Genomic DNA, 18677 nt, shown 5'->3' with positions numbered 1-18677 from the left:
CTCGAAGAAATAAATAATAACGTGAAGTTGAATGTAAGCTTCAATTTAATTACAAAACCCGAAACGTTCATTTGATCTGTTTTTGTAATTAAATTGAAGCTTACATTCAACTTCACGTTATTATTTACCACTTATAATTATGAATATTACATTTGCATAAAGACTATAAAAGTTAGGGAACCCTAAAAGTTATGGCTTCAGGCATTTTAAACAACACACGGGAATAGTGCGGCTATGTGGTCTTCTAGAAGGTCCAGGGTTCGAGTTAAAACTGCCTCACAGATATCAGACATTTCTCGTTCTACATGTTAAGTGTTGCTGTTGGCTAGGGACCCCTTGTAAAGCACTTTGAGCATGTTTAGTGAATATTGCGCTATATAAATGTTCATGTTTTTGCTCAAGTTTTGAAACATGACAGACAATTAAAGAAAATATTTATAACACATGAGAAAGATAAGATATATGTTGTAGCAGAGGATATATACATACTTTGACTTATCTTACCCAAGATTCTCAACCAAAAATATTTTATTTGTCGAATATTTAAAATCTAAGGATTAAGACTCTAGAAAAAAAGAATCAAATCATATTCTAAAATTTGTAAATTTGCATTCTTGTCAGCTGATGCTGGAATTTGTGACCTATCACCTCAAAATGATATTATGTTGAGACGGTTTAGATGATGAAAATTGAATTTATACCCAGAAATATGAGACCTGTGCCAACTTTTTTTTTGTGTGTGTGTTATTAAGAGAAAGAAATACTTATTCTCAATGAGCTCTAAAGCAATTTGTTATCTCTGAATGATAGCAAGAGGAGACACTTGGTGGTGGCAAATCGACCGAGATCAAGAATCTGCCTAACAGCAGCGAAGCTTCATCAGTGGGGACTTTCCACCTGTCCCACATGTACGTATTGTGACAAAGAATATAAAATCACAGAGCATCTAGTTGAGTATTGTGTTGTGATGAGGGTACTGGGCGGGTTCATGACTGTACACATATGTGACAATGAATTTGGCGCCTGGATAGACCATGATAATATAGTTTGATACCATTAGAAGCTGCTTATCTCTGATCAATTTGAACTAACAAATCACTTTTCATAATTTGGTTCAACCCGACATTATACCGGATGGCGACTCCAGGTTACATTTGTCATACTTTCAACTTCTCAAAAAACAACTCTTATTGAGACAACATAACTTACGCTTTTAAATGCAGCAATCGAGTGACTTTCCCTCAGGAAAGCAGAGATGTCTTGGTCAGCCTTGTTGTTGAGCAAATCGGAATATTTCTTGTACACATTCAAATAGCTGGTGAGTGATGGAAAAAGAAACGAGTAACATCAGTATTTTGAGTTTGCCCCTCTTCCTCCTCCTCCTCCTCCTCCTCCTTATTCTTCTTTTTCTTCTTCTTCTTTTTCTTGACTCAGCATTAATGTTGATTATTGTATATCCAGACAAAAAAGTGAAATTATGGTACCTTTCTAATAAGCTGTAATGTATCATTAAAGGTCTCAATATTGTTCAGAAGTGATACCATAAGGGGAATGCAATTGAGATGAACAAGTGTGAACATTCGATGGAGGCATATTGAAAATTTTCATAACCCAACTGCCTAGTCACCAATGCCAACATTCTGACAACCTACTTTTGCGGACCGGCTGTATTTAGTTTGAAGATCTCCATAGCTTTGTCTACGTAGTCGGTGACCAGTGTTTCTTCAATCTTGACTGACCTCAGAAGTAGACGGTGACCTCTCATGTCAGGAAATAACTCACACTCAACCTTAGGAAAAGAAAAAACATGAAAGTGAAGGTTATGTTTATCATATCAAATATCATGTTAATTCTATAAGAGCATTGAAGGCGATTTATATTTCCCAACACATTCTTCAATTCTATCATTGCTCTTCTCCTTGTTGATACTTTTCAAAATTTATTCATCCCATTAGAATGGTGCAAGATTTGAAAAGATTTATTTTTAAGAAATTAAAATCACCAAAAAATCAAGTTCGTTTATATCTGAAACAAAAGGTTGCAGTAGGCTGATAAATAACAAAAAGTTAAAATATGACCCATCGTCTCAAAACGGTATTATGTCGGAATGAACCAAATGCTTAAAAGCCGAATTAAATGTTAAACTGGTCGAAAATCTAAACTGTTGGGATAAGCACCCTAAAATATGGTATCCATTCTCATCAATAAATCTTATAAACCCAACACAAGTCTGATATTTCTGGCTATAAATTAAATTTTCAACATCTTAACCAACCCGACTTAATACCGTTTTGAGGCGAAGGGTCACAAATAGATATCCATATCACAAAAGGATGAAAAATAACATAGAAATAAAAGATAAAAATATAATCTGTTTACCCGCGTGAGTCCTTCACCACTGGCGATGATCTCGGAAAAGCACCTGAGAATGATGTCCCTAAGCTCCCGGAAGCTGGGATCAAAGATGATTTTGGGCTCTTCCACCTTGAGCTTGATGATCATTATCTGTTTCTGGACGTACTCCAACTCATCATAGTGCTCTCCAAAATCATTGCCAGTCTGGTTTGTGGAGTGTGGGAGTGGCGGAGGGGGGGGGGGGGGATGAGGATGGAAAGAAAGATGATGTGATTCCATTACACATAACTTTACATGGCCTTGATGGTGTCTGTATTTATGTGTGATCATGATTCCAAAATACAGAATACTCTCCATTAACTCCATGAACCTTGTTTAGCGCATGACCAACAATTTAATCAGTTGCTTAAATATTGTTACTAATTTTAGAAGAAAAAAAATACTGGCTGGAAAGAAATTAGAAAAAGAAAAGAGTCATAAACATCAGAATCATTTTAATTTTGTAGAGAATATACGAGTGTGGGGCATGGTAAAGAGATAGAGATTATCACTAGCCCATGTTGTTTAATGCTAACTTCCCAAAACTGGGTAACTGTAACAACATAATCTACGAGTTAATTTATCAGCTCATAAGGCTTGATAAAATGAACACACTGCCTAACAACATTTTTTTTTAGCACAACGGTCAGTTGAAATGGATAATATTGTGTAATTTTCCGGGTCTCAAGAATTACACTTTGTATAATGGGGTCAATTTATTCCGGAAAAAAAGTTCTGCTTTACAACCTGTGGGTGTATATTGCTGAACCATTCTTGTAACCAGAGTGTATAAAGAAAACCACTGTATTCTAACAGTCTGGCACTTAACTTTCCCTAATTCATTTTATCTGAGTACCTGCTCTCCATATTTTCCCTATAAATCATGTCAAAGAGAAAAACTTTCTTTTACTTTATGATGTTTGGATTTTTGCTCTTTAACTTTGTTTTTCATTTTCAGATTTCACACACAAAAAAAAAAGAAAAAGAAAAATTTGTTGTTTTTTTTTAGTTCTTTTCACCTACCTCGTGACGCTTGAAAAAGTCCAGGAAATCCGACAGTGAATTGATCACCATGGATCGTAGCTGAAGCGACATGAGAGAAGCAACACAAGAAAAGAACTCTTGGATAAGTTCTGTGTTGTCATTCTCGCCTGGTGGAACCAAGTCTTGCCACAAATGCTTGTGGTCCACAAACAGTTTAGCACATGTAGGGATCCACCTGCAATGTAATAAATTTATCTGAATATATGAATAACTGGAAAACAAATTAAAATAATAACTGACATACATCATCATCATCATCATCATCATCATCATTGCCGTTTTCACCCTGGGTCAGGGTATAGGCCACAGACAAACAGTTTCCATCCTTCTCTATCCTGAGCTAACTTTTTTATCTCATTCCAGGTCTTACCACTTCTCTGAATATCAGCTTCTTTAATTCTTCTCCATGTTCCTCGTGGCCTTCCCCTTGATCTTGAACTGACATACATATTAATGAACAAACAGTCTAAGGTTTAGTCCTTGCCTTGCCACCATAAAGTGTCAGGTTCAAATTTTATCTGCTGCACTTTGCTGCCTTGAGTAAGTCACCTCACCTTAGCTCCCAGGGGCACTGATCTGACAGTTGCATAAATTGGTGCATATCACTCCATGATAAATTCCTCTGAGGGATTTATACAGAATATCAAACCAAAATAGTTGTTAAAAGACTGAATGTCAAATATAAAAACGAAAAGACAAATACCCCAGAGGTAAAAGCAACAGACAAGGTGATGACAGAGACAGGATACAAAAAGACAGGCTGACAAATTGATCTGATAAAAATTAAATGATAAAAATATGAAAATCAAAAATCTTGGAAGAAATATTTATGTATTTTAATATCAATAATTATTACAAATAGGCATGTTTTAAAAAAAAAATTAAATTAATCCTATCGTCAATCATTCTTTATTTAAAATAACACTATTCAAGTCTTACGTTTTCCTGAGATACTCGTGTGCTTCCCAGCACTGCGACTTGACAAGTGATTCAAATTCCACTGGAAGAAGTGGAAGGTCAGCATCAAGTAGAGATTGCAGGTTTACAAATCGCAGGTGGCAAAACCTAGATAATGAAAGGAGAAATCATCAAAACATTTCATTGACAATGAATACATCAGGATTATTCAGAATAAAACAATCAAAATTAAGATTATATCTTTTGAAATTCAGAAATTAGTGTAAATTCCACGATGTAATTCCTTGAAACTTGTTAATTAATAATCTGCTTAATGTTGATAGATTGAAGTATAGTACTTTTTGCAACTTTAATTCTTGGGGTCATAATATCAGAAGCAAAAGTGTTAGCTATTAAACATACACATTTTTTGTATAGCTAAGCAGGCATTAAGGTTGCAACAGAACATTTTATGAGGCAAAAAGGTGATGATTTAATATGAGCTGATTGTAAAGATAGACCTACTTAATTAAGTAAGCTAAAATCAAATTAAGACAGTGATAACATAAAAACATATGCATCAAGACTTGAAATATAAAGAAAACAATCAATCTTACTATATATTCTATTAATCCTAAAGACAAAAGTTGTCACTTACTCGTTATACCACAAGTCTTGAAGTTTCAGCATGATAGGGTTTGTGATGAATAAATGTGTCTCATTGTGTGATTTCTTTGAGGCGTAGGACGCATGCCAGGGAACTGGGGCACGTATGACTCTGAGAAATAGGGAAGTCATATATTATACGAAGTCTTTGAAAACCAGAAATGAATTAATTAGAAAGGCCTGATGCAGCCTGTGTAGGAAAAATAAGCATTTAGAAATCTACTGGAAGACATAAAAGGAAGGAAACATTATAAAATTCCAATAATTAACAATTCGATGGAATCGATCTTAGATATACAAATTTATTTTTTTAAATTGAGCTTTATATAGCGCAATATCCACTAAATGTGCTCAAAGCGCTTTAAAAGGGGTCCCTGGTCAACAGTAACATGTAGGACGGAACATAGTGCCTGTTAGGCAATATTACAATTTTTCGGACAAAGACAGCGCTGTTAACAGCCAGGTACTCATTTTACACCTGAGTATGGTGAGAGAAAGTGAGTAAAGAGCCTTTTCCAAAGACTCAACTATGCACCGATAGTGAACCCAGGACCTTCCGATCCGAAAGCGAGTGTCATACCACTAGACCATATAGCCGCACTTTGACAAATGTGCATAAAGAAAGGCATTTTTCAACCTCTATTTCTGTATGAATCACCACAGTTAATGACGCATATGCATGTTGTATGCTTCCGTGTAATATAATACATATCTATTATAAAATTCTATAAGAACCTATTTACATTCATATCTTACTTTTGAGGGAAAACTTTTGGTGTCTTAGCAATGTGGAGTCTGTCTTTTTCCTCTTTGTCTTGAAGGACATAGTCCACTGTAATAATAATGAAAACAATAAATAATTGTGCATTCCTACTTACCTTGAATTCAATATGATCATGTAAACCCCCCCCCCCCCCCACCCCACTTCTGCACACCAACCCTTGGTTTGTTAATAAATGTGTTGCATCCAAAATGTCAACAAATCATTCTTTAGGAAAGCAAGAAAGAGAAGCATGAAACAATTTAAGATATACTTTTGTAAATTAAAGACAGAAAAAAGACAGTCGTGTTTTGAGCAGGAATTAAGCGTGCAGTATGGAGACATCTGTCGTGAGCCCTGAACAGATATCTGACCCCTCACTCCCAGTGATGGTCAAACCTGTTTTAAACATCATCTCTTCATAGTAACTACCTTGTGACATCCATACATAAGATTCCTTCTGGCATGCGACCATTTTGCTCTGTGATAATAAACTACAGTTTTAGGCAGATCCAGCTGCACTTACTCAGAGATAACAGATATTGATACAAACATGTACCAAGCACTTTATGAAAAATTGTCGTAGAGATTGCGTGAGATTTTATTATTTTCCTAGATTGAGACTGGCATGTGGACAAAGAATTGCAATATTACCCTAGATGGTACAAAACTTAATCATTTTTTCCAACTTTACAGCACTGTATGTACAGCAACTGATGCTTGGATTATCAAATTATTTTCATTAGACGAATAAAGGGAGTCTTAATATTTGTCAACAACATTTTAAATAATCAATTATTTATACGCGAAATCTTTTCATGAGCATCAATAAAGTTTCTTTAAGTTCACAACTTTTGATTTACCTATACATTTCCTTGCACTCATTTCATAATCATTGGCCACTTCTTCCCTGAGGTCTGAGAACATAGTCTGTAGGTGTCTGGCCGTTAAGAGAGTTTGAGGGATTCTATCCTCGATATTCTTCAACTGCTGGCTTGGCTGGGGGGCCAACATGGATGTGGATATGCCTTTCCTGATGTAGTAGTAATATCGCTGGGAGTAGAGAAATGAAGGAAGTGAATTTATCAATAAGAAAGAAGGGCAATAAATAATAAATAAATAAATTTTGTTTCCAAGCAGTGTTCTGAAATAAACAAAAAAAGTATTAACATATTTGCTGTGCTAAAGTTAAGGGTGCAACTCTCTTTGCAATAAGATATAGTCTAAAGTCAATATAGATGAAAATGACGTGGTATGACAAATTGTTAAAAAATTATTCATATAGACAGTTCGAAGATGACGTCACTCAGGTCTTTTTTTATTGTTTTTTGCCATCCGCGTTTATGAGTAATGCTCACTGAACTGTATTAAGCTGACTATAAACGTTCATGGATACACACAGTTTTGTGTGTTGGTCCGTTATACTTCCGGATGGCAATGTTATGAGCTTTCTTAGCCAAGCGCATAATATCTATAGAGTACAATATCTATAGAGTACAATATATATATATATATATATATATATATATATATATATATATATATATATATATCCAACCTTCAAGAAACACAAAAACAAAAAACATTGACTATACAAGGATACCTACAATAATTTTGGATTGATGCCCTTAATAGTTATTTCTATGCAAACTAAACCTTATTCTTTGCAAATATCACAACGACAGTAACAGTTGAGAAGCAACTTTTTTTTTAAAGTGTCAAATTTGCTCTTATGGCATGAAAAGATGCAGTGAGGGTCCACAGATAGGAATTGGAATTCTTCACATCGATCCTAAAAGAGTAATATAAAGTGTGTTATTCTTCTTAGATTTCTTTAAGGCACTCACCTCCATATCCCTCTCTGAGGGCTCTCCAATGTTCTGGTCTTGCTCGTTTTCTATAGCAGCCATTATGTTCATCTGTTCTGTTGGTGTCAATGGTCGGCTGGGAGGTAAATCAGCAACTGGAGCACTGATGATAAAAAATTGTTTTTAATAGTAATAGTTTTAACCAATCGCCATTTCCAATATATCAACTTTGTAACTATAAGAGATAGGTAAGACAGCAAAATTGTGTGATATCAATGTTATACGAGGCAAAGTAATTTTGATGTCTCAATCATTGCAAATAAAATGTTGACTATGTCTGATAAGTGACAGGATAAGATCATGAATATCTACCAAAACAGTTTACAATTGGATAAAACATTTGACAAACCTTGTTTCTCACTGATTGAATTAAATGTGACAGAACACTAAGCCACAATGAGTGAATATTGTCATCACGAGTAGCATGTAGTATAACAAAGAAATAGAAATTTGATTTATGAATCCTCAAGGAGAAAAAAAATAGGAATTTGAAGAGCAGGGCAGATGTGTAAAACAGTGGAAACACACATATTACAATGTGCTTATGGATGCGATTTGAACAAGATCTCAATGCTTCTTTTGTAATTTTTGATTGCTTTTTAAAAAATCTAAATATGGGAAGGCATAATACCTTTAGTTATTTTACTTTTATCATTTCATTGTTTACATCATTCTGTGAAAGATCATATGTGCATTATTGAGTTATAGTTTTAAATTTCTACACGACAGTGGTGGAAGAAAAAAAATCATGCGCTTACAATTCAGCATCTGTCTCAGCCTTCCTTTTTCTGCTTGGTCTTCTTGGGCTTGGGGCTTTTTAAAATGGTGAGAGAAAAAAAGGTGAGATTTATCAATGATAACATGATGAAAAAATCCATACGGCACCGACCATTTTAAATCATTCACATACTAACCATTAAATGTTAAATAAACATAAATAATTGACGATGTTAGGTCTTGGCACTTGCAATAACTATTAAGTTACATTAAAATAAAAGGCAAACCTATAATCCATTGTGCCTGGCTGAATAAGTAAAACTTAGCTTAACCCGAACCCTTACTATAAGGTGAATAGTTACTTTTGCTTTGACGTTTATTATTGAATATTTTTTTTATATCTATTTTAATTTGAAATAAAGACAAGAGGTTGAAAAAATTCAAAGCTTCCTGAATTTTTTAAGTCTTTAAATTGTATTTTTGATTTTAGACCAAAAAAAAATAAATAATTGGTGATAAGAAAATAATCCTAATATATAAAACAACAACAATTAAGATAATATATATAATAAAAAGAAATATTATGAGACTGGTGACGTGTCGTGTGATCTACAAACTAAAAATGAAAGCAGGGAACAAATATATAGGTTCATATTTTAACACACAAATAAAAAAGATTATAGAAAGTGCAGGGTGATAACATTAATTCAGTTTACCCTCACCTCCACTTTCCTGGTATGCACAAATCTCTGTTCACTACTGATGCCGATATTATCAGAATTGACTGATCCATTAAAACAATATGATAAGTGATACGCAATAGACAGACTACAGTTCTTGAGAAAGTTGAAACATTATATCTATAAACCGACTATAGTTTTCTTGGTCCGATAATTTTTTTAATGAAATTCTATTTTAGAGAGCAATTTTCTTACTTTATCTCAGGTATTCGCACTGTTTCAATCATAGCATCAACACGCATGTTTTTTGCTCCTCTTCATACAAAATTTCAGTTACTATATTTCTAACATTGCACAGAACTATTCTGATATTTTTCTTTCATTTAGTTTGGATTTACTGATAAAGTGCTCCTCACTAAATTTGGCGTAATACCTTTAGTTATTTTACTTTTACCTTATCATTGTTTACATCATTCTGTGAAAGATTAAATGTGCATTATTGAGTTATAGTTTTAAATTTCTACACGACAAGTGATAGAAGAATAAAACTCCTGTGCAAATATTTATAAAGATGGAGGACTGATGGTATTCTTTTTTTATATAATTCTTGAAAGTTACTTTAATTAAATAGGCCTATCTATGGGAAGTCAGCAACACAGAAATAGAAGGTGAGGGTTGAGTTAGTTAAATAAAATAGACACTGAATTCTGGATAAGGTGGTCAAAAGGTATTTTATAGAAGGAAAATAATTAGACTTCATCTTTTGTTAGTGACTTAGTGACAAAACAAAAGTACCATGGTGTGTTTTTTTTCCACCATAACATCATTATATTATAACACAAAATAGCCCAGGATTAAAATAAAGTTTTAAAAATGTAAATGTGGGCCTTAAAGCTTTGGAAGGCTATATGAAAACTACACACATGTTAAAGCTTTGGATGACTATATGAAGACGACACACATGTGTAATTGTAACTGTAACTGTAGCTGCACAAAAGTGATAACAAAAGATATACAGAGCTTCATTTCAGCTGCTTGCGCAAAACTGTGCCTTTCATTTGTGACCCTTCGCCTCAAAACGGTATTATGTCGGGATTGTTAAGATGTTGAAAATTGAATTTATAGCCAGAAATATCAAGACTTGTGTTGAGTTTATATGTTTTATTGAGGAGAATGGATACCATATTTTAGGGTGCTAATGCCAACAATTTATATTTTTGACCAGTTTAACATTTAATTCGGCTTTTATGGTTCGTTCCAACATAATACCATTTGGAGACGATGGGTCACATTTTTCATACCAATATTGTTTTGAATAGAGACATTTTTGTTCATCAAGACTTTATGGGGTTTTTTTTTTCAAGAGTTTAATGAAGCTCAATTTTTTTCCCAATTAACTGTTGTGAATTTCAATGACCCAGTAGAAATCATAAAGAAAAATATGACGCAGACAGATCATTCCAAATTGAATTAGTGACAGTTTGGATTAATTGACTTTGGTTGTCTAAGAAATGTCAGTTACTGATCATAGTTATTTTTATCTTTTTAAAAAGGATTGTGCTCAGTGAAACAAAGAAGCAAGATTTTCTTATGGTTAATAATGCAACATTTACTCAAGAATGAATTAGTTTTTCACAGTAAGGATGTTTTTGTTAGGGGGGGGGGGGGGGTGTTAGTATTCATTTCAAGTTGCTAGAAGCACATTAAGGGGAATGCATCAAGACCTGTTAAAGAGCAAATAACACGTACCACTATCAGGTATTGGTGGAAGAACCCCGACTGAAAAATGACAGTAATCAGGAGGGGAAATTAGATAATATTTATAAATAGGTGAAACTATTCAATCTTTTAATCATTTTTTTTTACTGCATCGAACTGATATCTCTATACAAATATTATGAAAACAATCAAAGCCTATTTCATTTATAATGCATCAGTTTGCAGTATAATTAGAAGTGAAAATAACAAATTACCTGAAATTTAAAAAAATGGTTGATGAATTCTAGTACAGTTGACGCCACTTAAGTCGATCTCCAAGGGACAGAACCAAAACACGTTTTACTGATATTATATTTTTTTCTTAATTTTGCCATGGTTTTGTTTACATTTCTTCTAAAATGTATTTTTTCATGGGAGAGGTTTGGGGTTTAAGAGGAATGCTCGGGATTGGAATCGGGATAGGGATGGGAACTGACTCATTATTCTATCATAATTGGATGATTCCAGTAGCCTAAGCCCCATTCAATTGTATCAATCTTCATCATGGATGAACCCTCTAACATACTGTGGTAACCATTGCCTTCCCTCATCCACATAATCTGCCCTCTGCCATGGTGATCACTTCTTCTTCTTCTTTTTCTTCTTCTTCTCCTTCTTCTTCTTCTTCTTCTTCTTCTTCTTCTTCTTCTTCTTCTTCTTCTTCTTCTTCTTCTTCTTCTTCTTCTTCTTCTTCTTCTTCTTCTTCTTCTTCTTCTTCTTCTACGCCAACTATATGAGTCTGCTGTGACTAGGACACTTTGCAATGCATCACTTATCTGCTCATTAGTTGTTGTTTTTTCTCTTTTCTTTGTCTCTTAGTGGTTGAATCGGGTAAAAAATTGACTTGATTGAAAATTAACTTTGCAGTGTCAACTTATGGCGCATCAACTTTTATTTGGCATCTCTGTGTAATCAAAAATTAATATTTGTTTTAAAGAAACAAATAAATATCATAAATGAATGTGTAAGCATACTATCTAGTCAGTAGTGCTGTATATTGTTTAATTAACCTACCAGTTGTCTTTGATCTTTGCAATTTTGCAATGTTTTTCATTTTGAGGTGCATTGCAGATGGGGTGTATACATTGGCAATGGACTCGCTTGGAGTTCTGTCAAATTTTTGTTCTTTGAACGGAGCTGCTAGAGTCCATGACGTACCCTTCATCAAAGGTGGATGCTCACTATTCCGCAGCACAATCTTTTTAATTAAGAAAAATAAAATACAGTGCACATGTGAACGCAGAGCCAAATACGGATATTTAGTCAACATCACTATCACTAACAGTGCAGTTTCAATAGAATGTGTAATATTAAAATGATTTTTAAATCAATACTTCATAAAACAAAATTTGCATAAAGTAACTGTCTATTTTTAAAGACAGATAATTACTGATTTTAAAAAAGTATGTGTATGTACACATAAAAAACTTATTGATTACAATTATGTGGCTGTAATATTATTAACATTCAATAGTGTGCCTTTTATTTTGTTTTGTTTTTTGTTTGTTTGTTTTTTGTTTTTTTTTGTTTTGTTTTTTTTTGGGGGGGGGGGGGGTGCTGTTAGTGGGTTGTTTCGTTTTGTTTTGTTGTTTTGTTTTCTGTTTGTTTGGTTTTTTTTATAATTGTTTTTGTCTCACCTTATAAAGATCTGATGGCTCCCTTTGATTTTCCATCGGCAAAGGTGGGAGACCAGGCAGCCCCCTAACTTTGGTGCTGCTGTAGACCGGAGTCTCGCACAACTAGAACATTTTAAAAGAGAAAAAAATGTAAAACTTCATGCTGTCTCTTAAGTCATTCGTTTATTGCTTTTTATTTGACGTGTTTCATATGTGTATTCTCTATTCACTTTCGTTTCAATTGCCTTGTGTAGTTTGGAAGGACAAAGACAAACTTCTACTACGATTGTCATTATTTTTTAACCAAAAAAAAGCGATAAGACGTTTTGAAATAAAATAAAACTTGTAATAAATACCATCTCTTCTGAAATGTATATATGCAGTCTACATTTATAAAACAAACGATATCTATAATTTTGACTCGATCCCATCTTTACATATTTAAAAAGCAAAACATTTCATATTTATAATAAAACCCATAAATAAAACACAAACCTTTGCACGATTGAGAGCCATGTCTACTCTTTCACTTTATATCCCTACTAGTTTATATAAACCACGGAACTAAAACTAGGTTGCTCATGTATATTAGAGTGTCTTTAGTTAGGTAAACAACACCAATGTATGTCCCTCCATTTTGTCAGCATCCTCGACGGGACTAGTTGCTAAGCACGCTACTGCGGTCAGACTGTTGCTTCCGGTTTTCACTTTTTTGTACAAAATCAATTTTATGCCATCAAAGACTAAAGTATTCAAATAACGTACAATTATCAATTTTAATGTGCTTCCTCGATATTGAGAATATATTATTAAACATAAGACCAATTTTTATTTCAAAATAGTCTCGCACTAAATATATTTTTTGAAAACGGTACGTTCAAAAAAAAGTATGTTAAATAACCAGACTTGATTTGACTTGCCGACCACCGAAGGTGCCGACCGACGTGTACTTTTTTGCAGGTCTGATAACCCAATTCCTCGTGGGCTCATTGTTGCAATGGAAATCTCAAAAAAAAAATAAACAAAATATTTCCATTACAACAATGTTAACCAAGGCCAAACAGTGGGGCATTGGCGACCTATACAAAGAACAAGGCCTCGGGCCTAAAAAAAAGATGATTATAATAGGGAATTATTTCTTTTAAACAAGTATAAATTGTTTTGATGACATGCATCTCTTTACTCCAAGTGGAGGGAGAATACAAATGTTATGCATTTGACTCAAATCGTGTACACAAAAAATGTACATTGATTACATTCGTTACCACTATACAGGGGAAAATACTCTGTCCATTTTTGTTATGGTTTCCTTGGGGACAGCGTCGGCGAAGGCATAGTGGAGTTACTGTGCTGTGACAGATGAAAACAGAATGGAGAGTGTTGGAGGGGACCTCGAATATCACGAATAAGGTAAGAGGTTTTACCTTATTTATTTTTCTGTTTCGACTTTGCTGATCTTTTGCCGTTATAATCGCTTTTAGTAAATGTATAATTTGTCATATAAGTTAGTTCCTCAATATGATAATCGAAAGAAACAAGTCCACACATTTTTACACTTATGCGCATGACCAATAAGTAATTTACCAAGAACAACATTTCAATTTAATATGTAGATGAAATATTGTTATCAATATAAACATGTTGATATCAATTAGCTGCTTTAGTTTTTGTGCCGTGCCAATGATATGTTTTGTTTTGTATGTTTTTGTTTTAAGTGGGTTTGTTTTGTTTGTTGTTTTTTTGTTTGTTTTGTTTGTTTTGTTTTTTTTTTTTGTTCTTTTTTTCTTGTTTTTTTTTTTTGGGGGGGGGGGAGTTTTGTTGTTCTTTGTCGGTTCTTGTTTTGTTCTTTTCTGTTGTTTTTTTTTTTTTTTTTTTTTTTTTTTTTTTTTTTTTTTTTTTTTTTTTTTTTTTTTGTTTATTTGGGGTCTTTTGTTGTTCCTTTTTTGTTGGGGGGGGGGGGATTTGTTGTTGTTTTTGTTGTTATTTGTTTGTTTTTGTTTGTTTTGTTGGGTTTTTTTGTTCGTTTTTTTTTTTTTTTTTTTTTTTGTTGGTTTTCTTTTGGGAAGTGGGGGGGTGGATTTTGAAAGCTCACAAAGAATATTGAGTTCGATTTTGATAAGTAGTAATAATTTTAAAACAAGTAAAAGTCAAATTTATACTTTTGCATAGTTAGTTAGTCTCATTTTTCTGGGTTTTATTTTTGTTTGTTATGTTTTGTTTTTGATTTTGTTTTAAATAGTTGTATGTACATTTGAGTCAATGTACTTGTTAATAGAGATATTTTAATTATTTTTCAAATTTTATCTGTGACATGTTTTGAATAAAATTTGAAAATGGGTGAATGTTTCCCTAAGACCTGATTTTAAAAGATATAGCCTTTTTCAGAATTTGAACCTGTTTAAATAATTAAATGCATCAAAACATGAATATCCCTGTCAGCTCGTTTTCATTGTTTTATTCCTTTTCCCCTTTTTGAATTGTGTCTGCACGTTGGGTTGAATCATAACATGGTGTTAATTAATTATTATTTGATTTAGTCTTTCGTTTTCTTCAATATAAAAAATAGAAAGCTTTGATACTGAAAAGTATAACACATAAACTTGATGAACTCTATGAATAATATAATACTTTTTCTCTTTTATTTTGCAGACAAAAAATGGGACGAATTAACTAATTCACTATGCTCGAAATTATCAATCCAGCGAGTTTGAAGGAATCCATCAGTGACAGGATGTCAAATCCTGCAAACGATATCCGCTCATCGTCAGTCATAACTGATACAATGAAGCATCCCTTTACAAACAAGGAAACCCATGAGTTTAACTTGGGAAGAGCTGTGGAGCTTCGATGTCTGCACCAGTCCAAAATGACTGTTTGTGGTACTTGTGAATCGTGCCTTTTAATCAACAAAGTTAACGAGGCACAACAATGGTTTATTCGATTTGGAGATCATTCAAAAAAGCGTTTCATGCTTGGATTATTGAGGCGAATAGGGAGTGTAGACCTTTTAAATAATTTAGTTTCTTTATTACAACCAACATTAACCAAAGATTTTACATATGCACGCGCCAGAACAAATCCAAGTCTTAATACAGATGTAGCCACAGTTAGTTCTGATCGTGCTGTAAGTTCCAGTCAAGTAGAGCAAGAGACAATAAAGATGTGGGAGTGGTTTTCTCATTGTACCTACTGGACAAAAGCTAATTTCCTTCTCAGCCTTCTTCAGAGCTGTGAAGTTCATCTGTTGCATGTATTGTATACGCAAGCTCGCACTCTTCTAGCATCTGAACAAAAGGTTGCAGAAGTGTGTACAGGTGAGAAAACTATTATTTACACATTTTTCTACATAATGATATAATGACGTGAGTAGCCTGAGATTTTTTGTAATAAAAGCGCTTTGAGCACGTTTAGTGGAAATTGCGCTATATAAAAGCTCAATAAAAAAAATAATAAAATAAAAAATGGAGCTTTATATAGCGCTATATCCACTAAATGTGCTCAAAGCGCTTTACAAGGGGTCCCTGGTCAACAGCAACATAATTTAACATGTAGGACGGGACATGACGCCTGTTAGGCGATATTACAATTTTTCTGACAAAGGCAACGCTGTTAACGGCCAGGTACTCATTTTACATCTAAGTACGGTGAGAGAATGTGAGTAAAGAGCCTTTTCCAAGGACTCAACTATGCGCCGAGCGCGAGGCTTGAATCCAGGACCTTGTTATCCGAAAGCGAGTGTCATACCACTAGACCACATACATTATATCATGCATCTTGAGTGGGACCATCATATCATATCATAACATTATCATTTAAAGGGTAATTTAGGCCAACTGACCTTTTAATACCCCGTGTATTTAAATTTAATCATAAATAAACCGGGAATTGATTAATTCTTTATCAAGCATTATTTTGAAACTGTCCACAGACGAAACATTTTTCGTTTCTTATTTGACACTGTTCCAAAGCTTTACTGTTCTGTTAATTAGAAAAAAACTCCCTCATGCGGGTTTTGTATCTGTTAACTCACTCAACCCTAACACCGACTATATCCGTAGTTTACCCGATTTACTTTTACCCCATACCTATTTATTTCATTTTTATGAGACAGATTATAGGCGTAGTATCAAAGCTAATGTTTTTAGTTTTTGCATGTTAATGGTAGTTGAATAAAGCTATCTCTGTACATGCTCATTTTTAATACCTTTTCTTCCAATTTTGAAAAGTAGCAAAACTCTCTAGGATTGAGTGAGTTAATAAATATTTTAAACCGGTCTCCTCTGGTAATTTTTGAACTCAAAAATGAAAACAAAATCAAAAGTATCCAAGTCAACCTCATAATGGACTAAATTATGTAATTGAATCACTATTTATTGTGGGATAAATTTCAGTCGCTGGCTACGGGTAATGGTTTATAATAATGGCATGTTGTACATGTGTCGCATTATCCACATCAAGCACCATTTTCCGTAGGTAGTGTTTATATATTTTTACCTGGTTTTTGAACTTTGGATATTGCCTCAACCCTTCATCCCCATTCCCATCCCAAATTAAATCTTTAAAATAATAGCAAAATCGTGTGTCGATAAAAGAAAAATTAAACTATATATATATATATATATATATATATATATATATATATATATATATATATATATATATATATATATATATATATGACTTATCCCAACCCAAAAGAAAATCACCAAAGGATTGGATTATTGATTGTATGAGGCTTCCAAATGACATGATTTTAAGAGATAATTACAGATGCACGGGGTGCATCTCTCTCTCTCTCTCTCTCTCTCTCTCTCTCTCTCTCTCTCTCTCTCTCTCTCTCTCTCTCTTTTACACACACACACACACACACACACACACTCCCTCTCTTCTCTTTCTTGTTTCCATGTTGTTTTTGACCAAATTCTTCTAATTTCATATATCTAGATTTCATTTTAATGCAATAACTACAATACTAATGCAGTCAATCTTTTCCTTTATCAGACAAGCTTATTCTTTCTTTTCTCATCCATAGAATTATTTATGTTACAAGAGATGAATATGATTTCATTTTTATCTTAAAATTCCATTTCAGAACCAGAAATTTACGAAGCTTCATCCGTCATATCCACTAAACATTCTCATCATTCTGAGTTTCATCCAGAACTAGAACTTTTATCCGTCACCAGGTCCGAATACAGCAGATTAGTTGAAAACCCTTTCACCGGAGAATCACTTCAAGACGGAGATGTCAAAGATAGACATAATCATTTTGATTCAGATACATTAACAGAAAGTTCTAGCACGATGGACCCTATGATTCTTATCATGCCCAACTCAGCAAAAGCTTATGCTGGTGTTTCACGACATCGAGATTTCATACGTTGTCTGCCTGTCCATTTGGCCAAGAGAATTCTAAGCTTGCTGGACATGCCGACTCTGTACAATGCGTTATGCGTCAGTCCAAATTGGAGAGCTTTGGTGGAGGAAGTGAGACACGAGTTTGGGGTCAACCAGCAACTGAAGGAAGAGGTCATGTTGATGCAGGTAAGACAATTGTAATAATGTTATGTCACCTACCGTGTCAATAAGCTGTTACGTCGGGACGAACCAAAAAGTGAGCATAGGTCAAATGATCAGTTATATGAAATTTAAATGTTATGCTATTAAGGGAAATATACTCATTCTTCTCAATAACGACGCATATCAACGGCGTCATTCTCCGATCGTGTGACGGTTTGAAAGTGACCACAATAAGCTTGGTACTAAAACCTGTGGACTGTAAAAAAAAAAAAATAATAAACAGAAATAAATATAACAGCTTCAAAAAAGAACTAGATACCAAATACGGGACGGGCTCAAAACCTTTCTTGAGCCAACAATAAATTTTAAAAAAAATAAAGACATCAATACATTACTTAAAAACCGGATATACGACAGAGAAATATTTGGCATTAGGCTTGTTATAATATAAATAAAAAAGAAGCGTTCACTTGCTTACTAAGTACGTGGAGAATAGAGCGGAATATTAAACTGGGTTTGACTACATTTTGCAGGAGTGACCTTACCCCCCCCCCCCTCCCCCCCCCCCCCTCAAAGAAAAAATTCCCAAAAAACAAACAAACAAACCTAAAAAACAAACATAATTGCATGCGTTCTCAATATAGGTCTATGTATTATATTAAATGATGCTATGTGCTGTTTACACCTCACCTAAGCGTCCCAAATGGCTACAGGGGATTACCGGTCTTGCATTTGTGTCCACTAAATTATTTTTAGG

The 18677-nt window shown here is 33.8% G+C and overlaps 2 protein-coding genes across 3 annotated transcripts in view; one reads left to right on the top strand and one right to left on the bottom strand.

The window, feature by feature from the left end:
• LOC144973603 (dynein axonemal heavy chain 3-like) overlaps positions 1–13060 on the bottom strand; it is a 90625-nt gene extending 77565 nt beyond the window's left edge. Inside the window, exons 1-14 of the mRNA XM_078916248.1 lie at positions 12896–13060; positions 12422–12523; positions 11799–11982; positions 10776–10805; positions 8388–8442; positions 7609–7732; positions 6625–6814; positions 5758–5833; positions 4994–5113; positions 4378–4503; positions 3418–3613; positions 2380–2559; positions 1653–1789; positions 1210–1315 (exon numbers count right to left, since the gene is read on the bottom strand). Coding sequence (XP_078772374.1) covers positions 1210–1315; positions 1653–1789; positions 2380–2559; positions 3418–3613; positions 4378–4503; positions 4994–5113; positions 5758–5833; positions 6625–6814; positions 7609–7732; positions 8388–8442; positions 10776–10805; positions 11799–11982; positions 12422–12523; positions 12896–12916 — 1647 coding nt within the window. The 5' untranslated portion in view covers positions 12917–13060. The remainder of the gene's footprint in view (positions 1–1209; positions 1316–1652; positions 1790–2379; positions 2560–3417; positions 3614–4377; positions 4504–4993; positions 5114–5757; positions 5834–6624; positions 6815–7608; positions 7733–8387; positions 8443–10775; positions 10806–11798; positions 11983–12421; positions 12524–12895) is intronic.
• A 248-nt stretch (positions 13061–13308) lies between these two features.
• The window catches only part of LOC144973602 (F-box and WD repeat domain containing protein 10B-like), a 37658-nt gene continuing 32289 nt past the window's right edge, over positions 13309–18677 (top strand). For both annotated transcript variants that reach the window (XR_013645590.1, XM_078916247.1), the window contains exons 1-3: positions 13309–13810; positions 15050–15714; positions 17493–17944. Coding sequence is in view for 1 of the 2 variants with exons in the window: in XM_078916247.1 (XP_078772373.1) it covers positions 15081–15714; positions 17493–17944 (1086 nt within the window). In the remaining variant the exon portion in view is untranslated. The remainder of the gene's footprint in view (positions 13811–15049; positions 15715–17492; positions 17945–18677) is intronic.

Source organism: Berghia stephanieae, chromosome 5 (genome assembly GCF_034508935.2).
Source record: "Berghia stephanieae isolate SIO BIC M18660-M18661 chromosome 5, UCSD_Bste_1.3, whole genome shotgun sequence".
Lineage (NCBI taxonomy): Eukaryota > Metazoa > Mollusca > Gastropoda > Nudibranchia > Aeolidiidae > Berghia > Berghia stephanieae.
The sequence above is the reverse complement of the archived record's forward strand: the minus strand, read 5'-3'. Positions and strand labels throughout refer to the sequence as shown.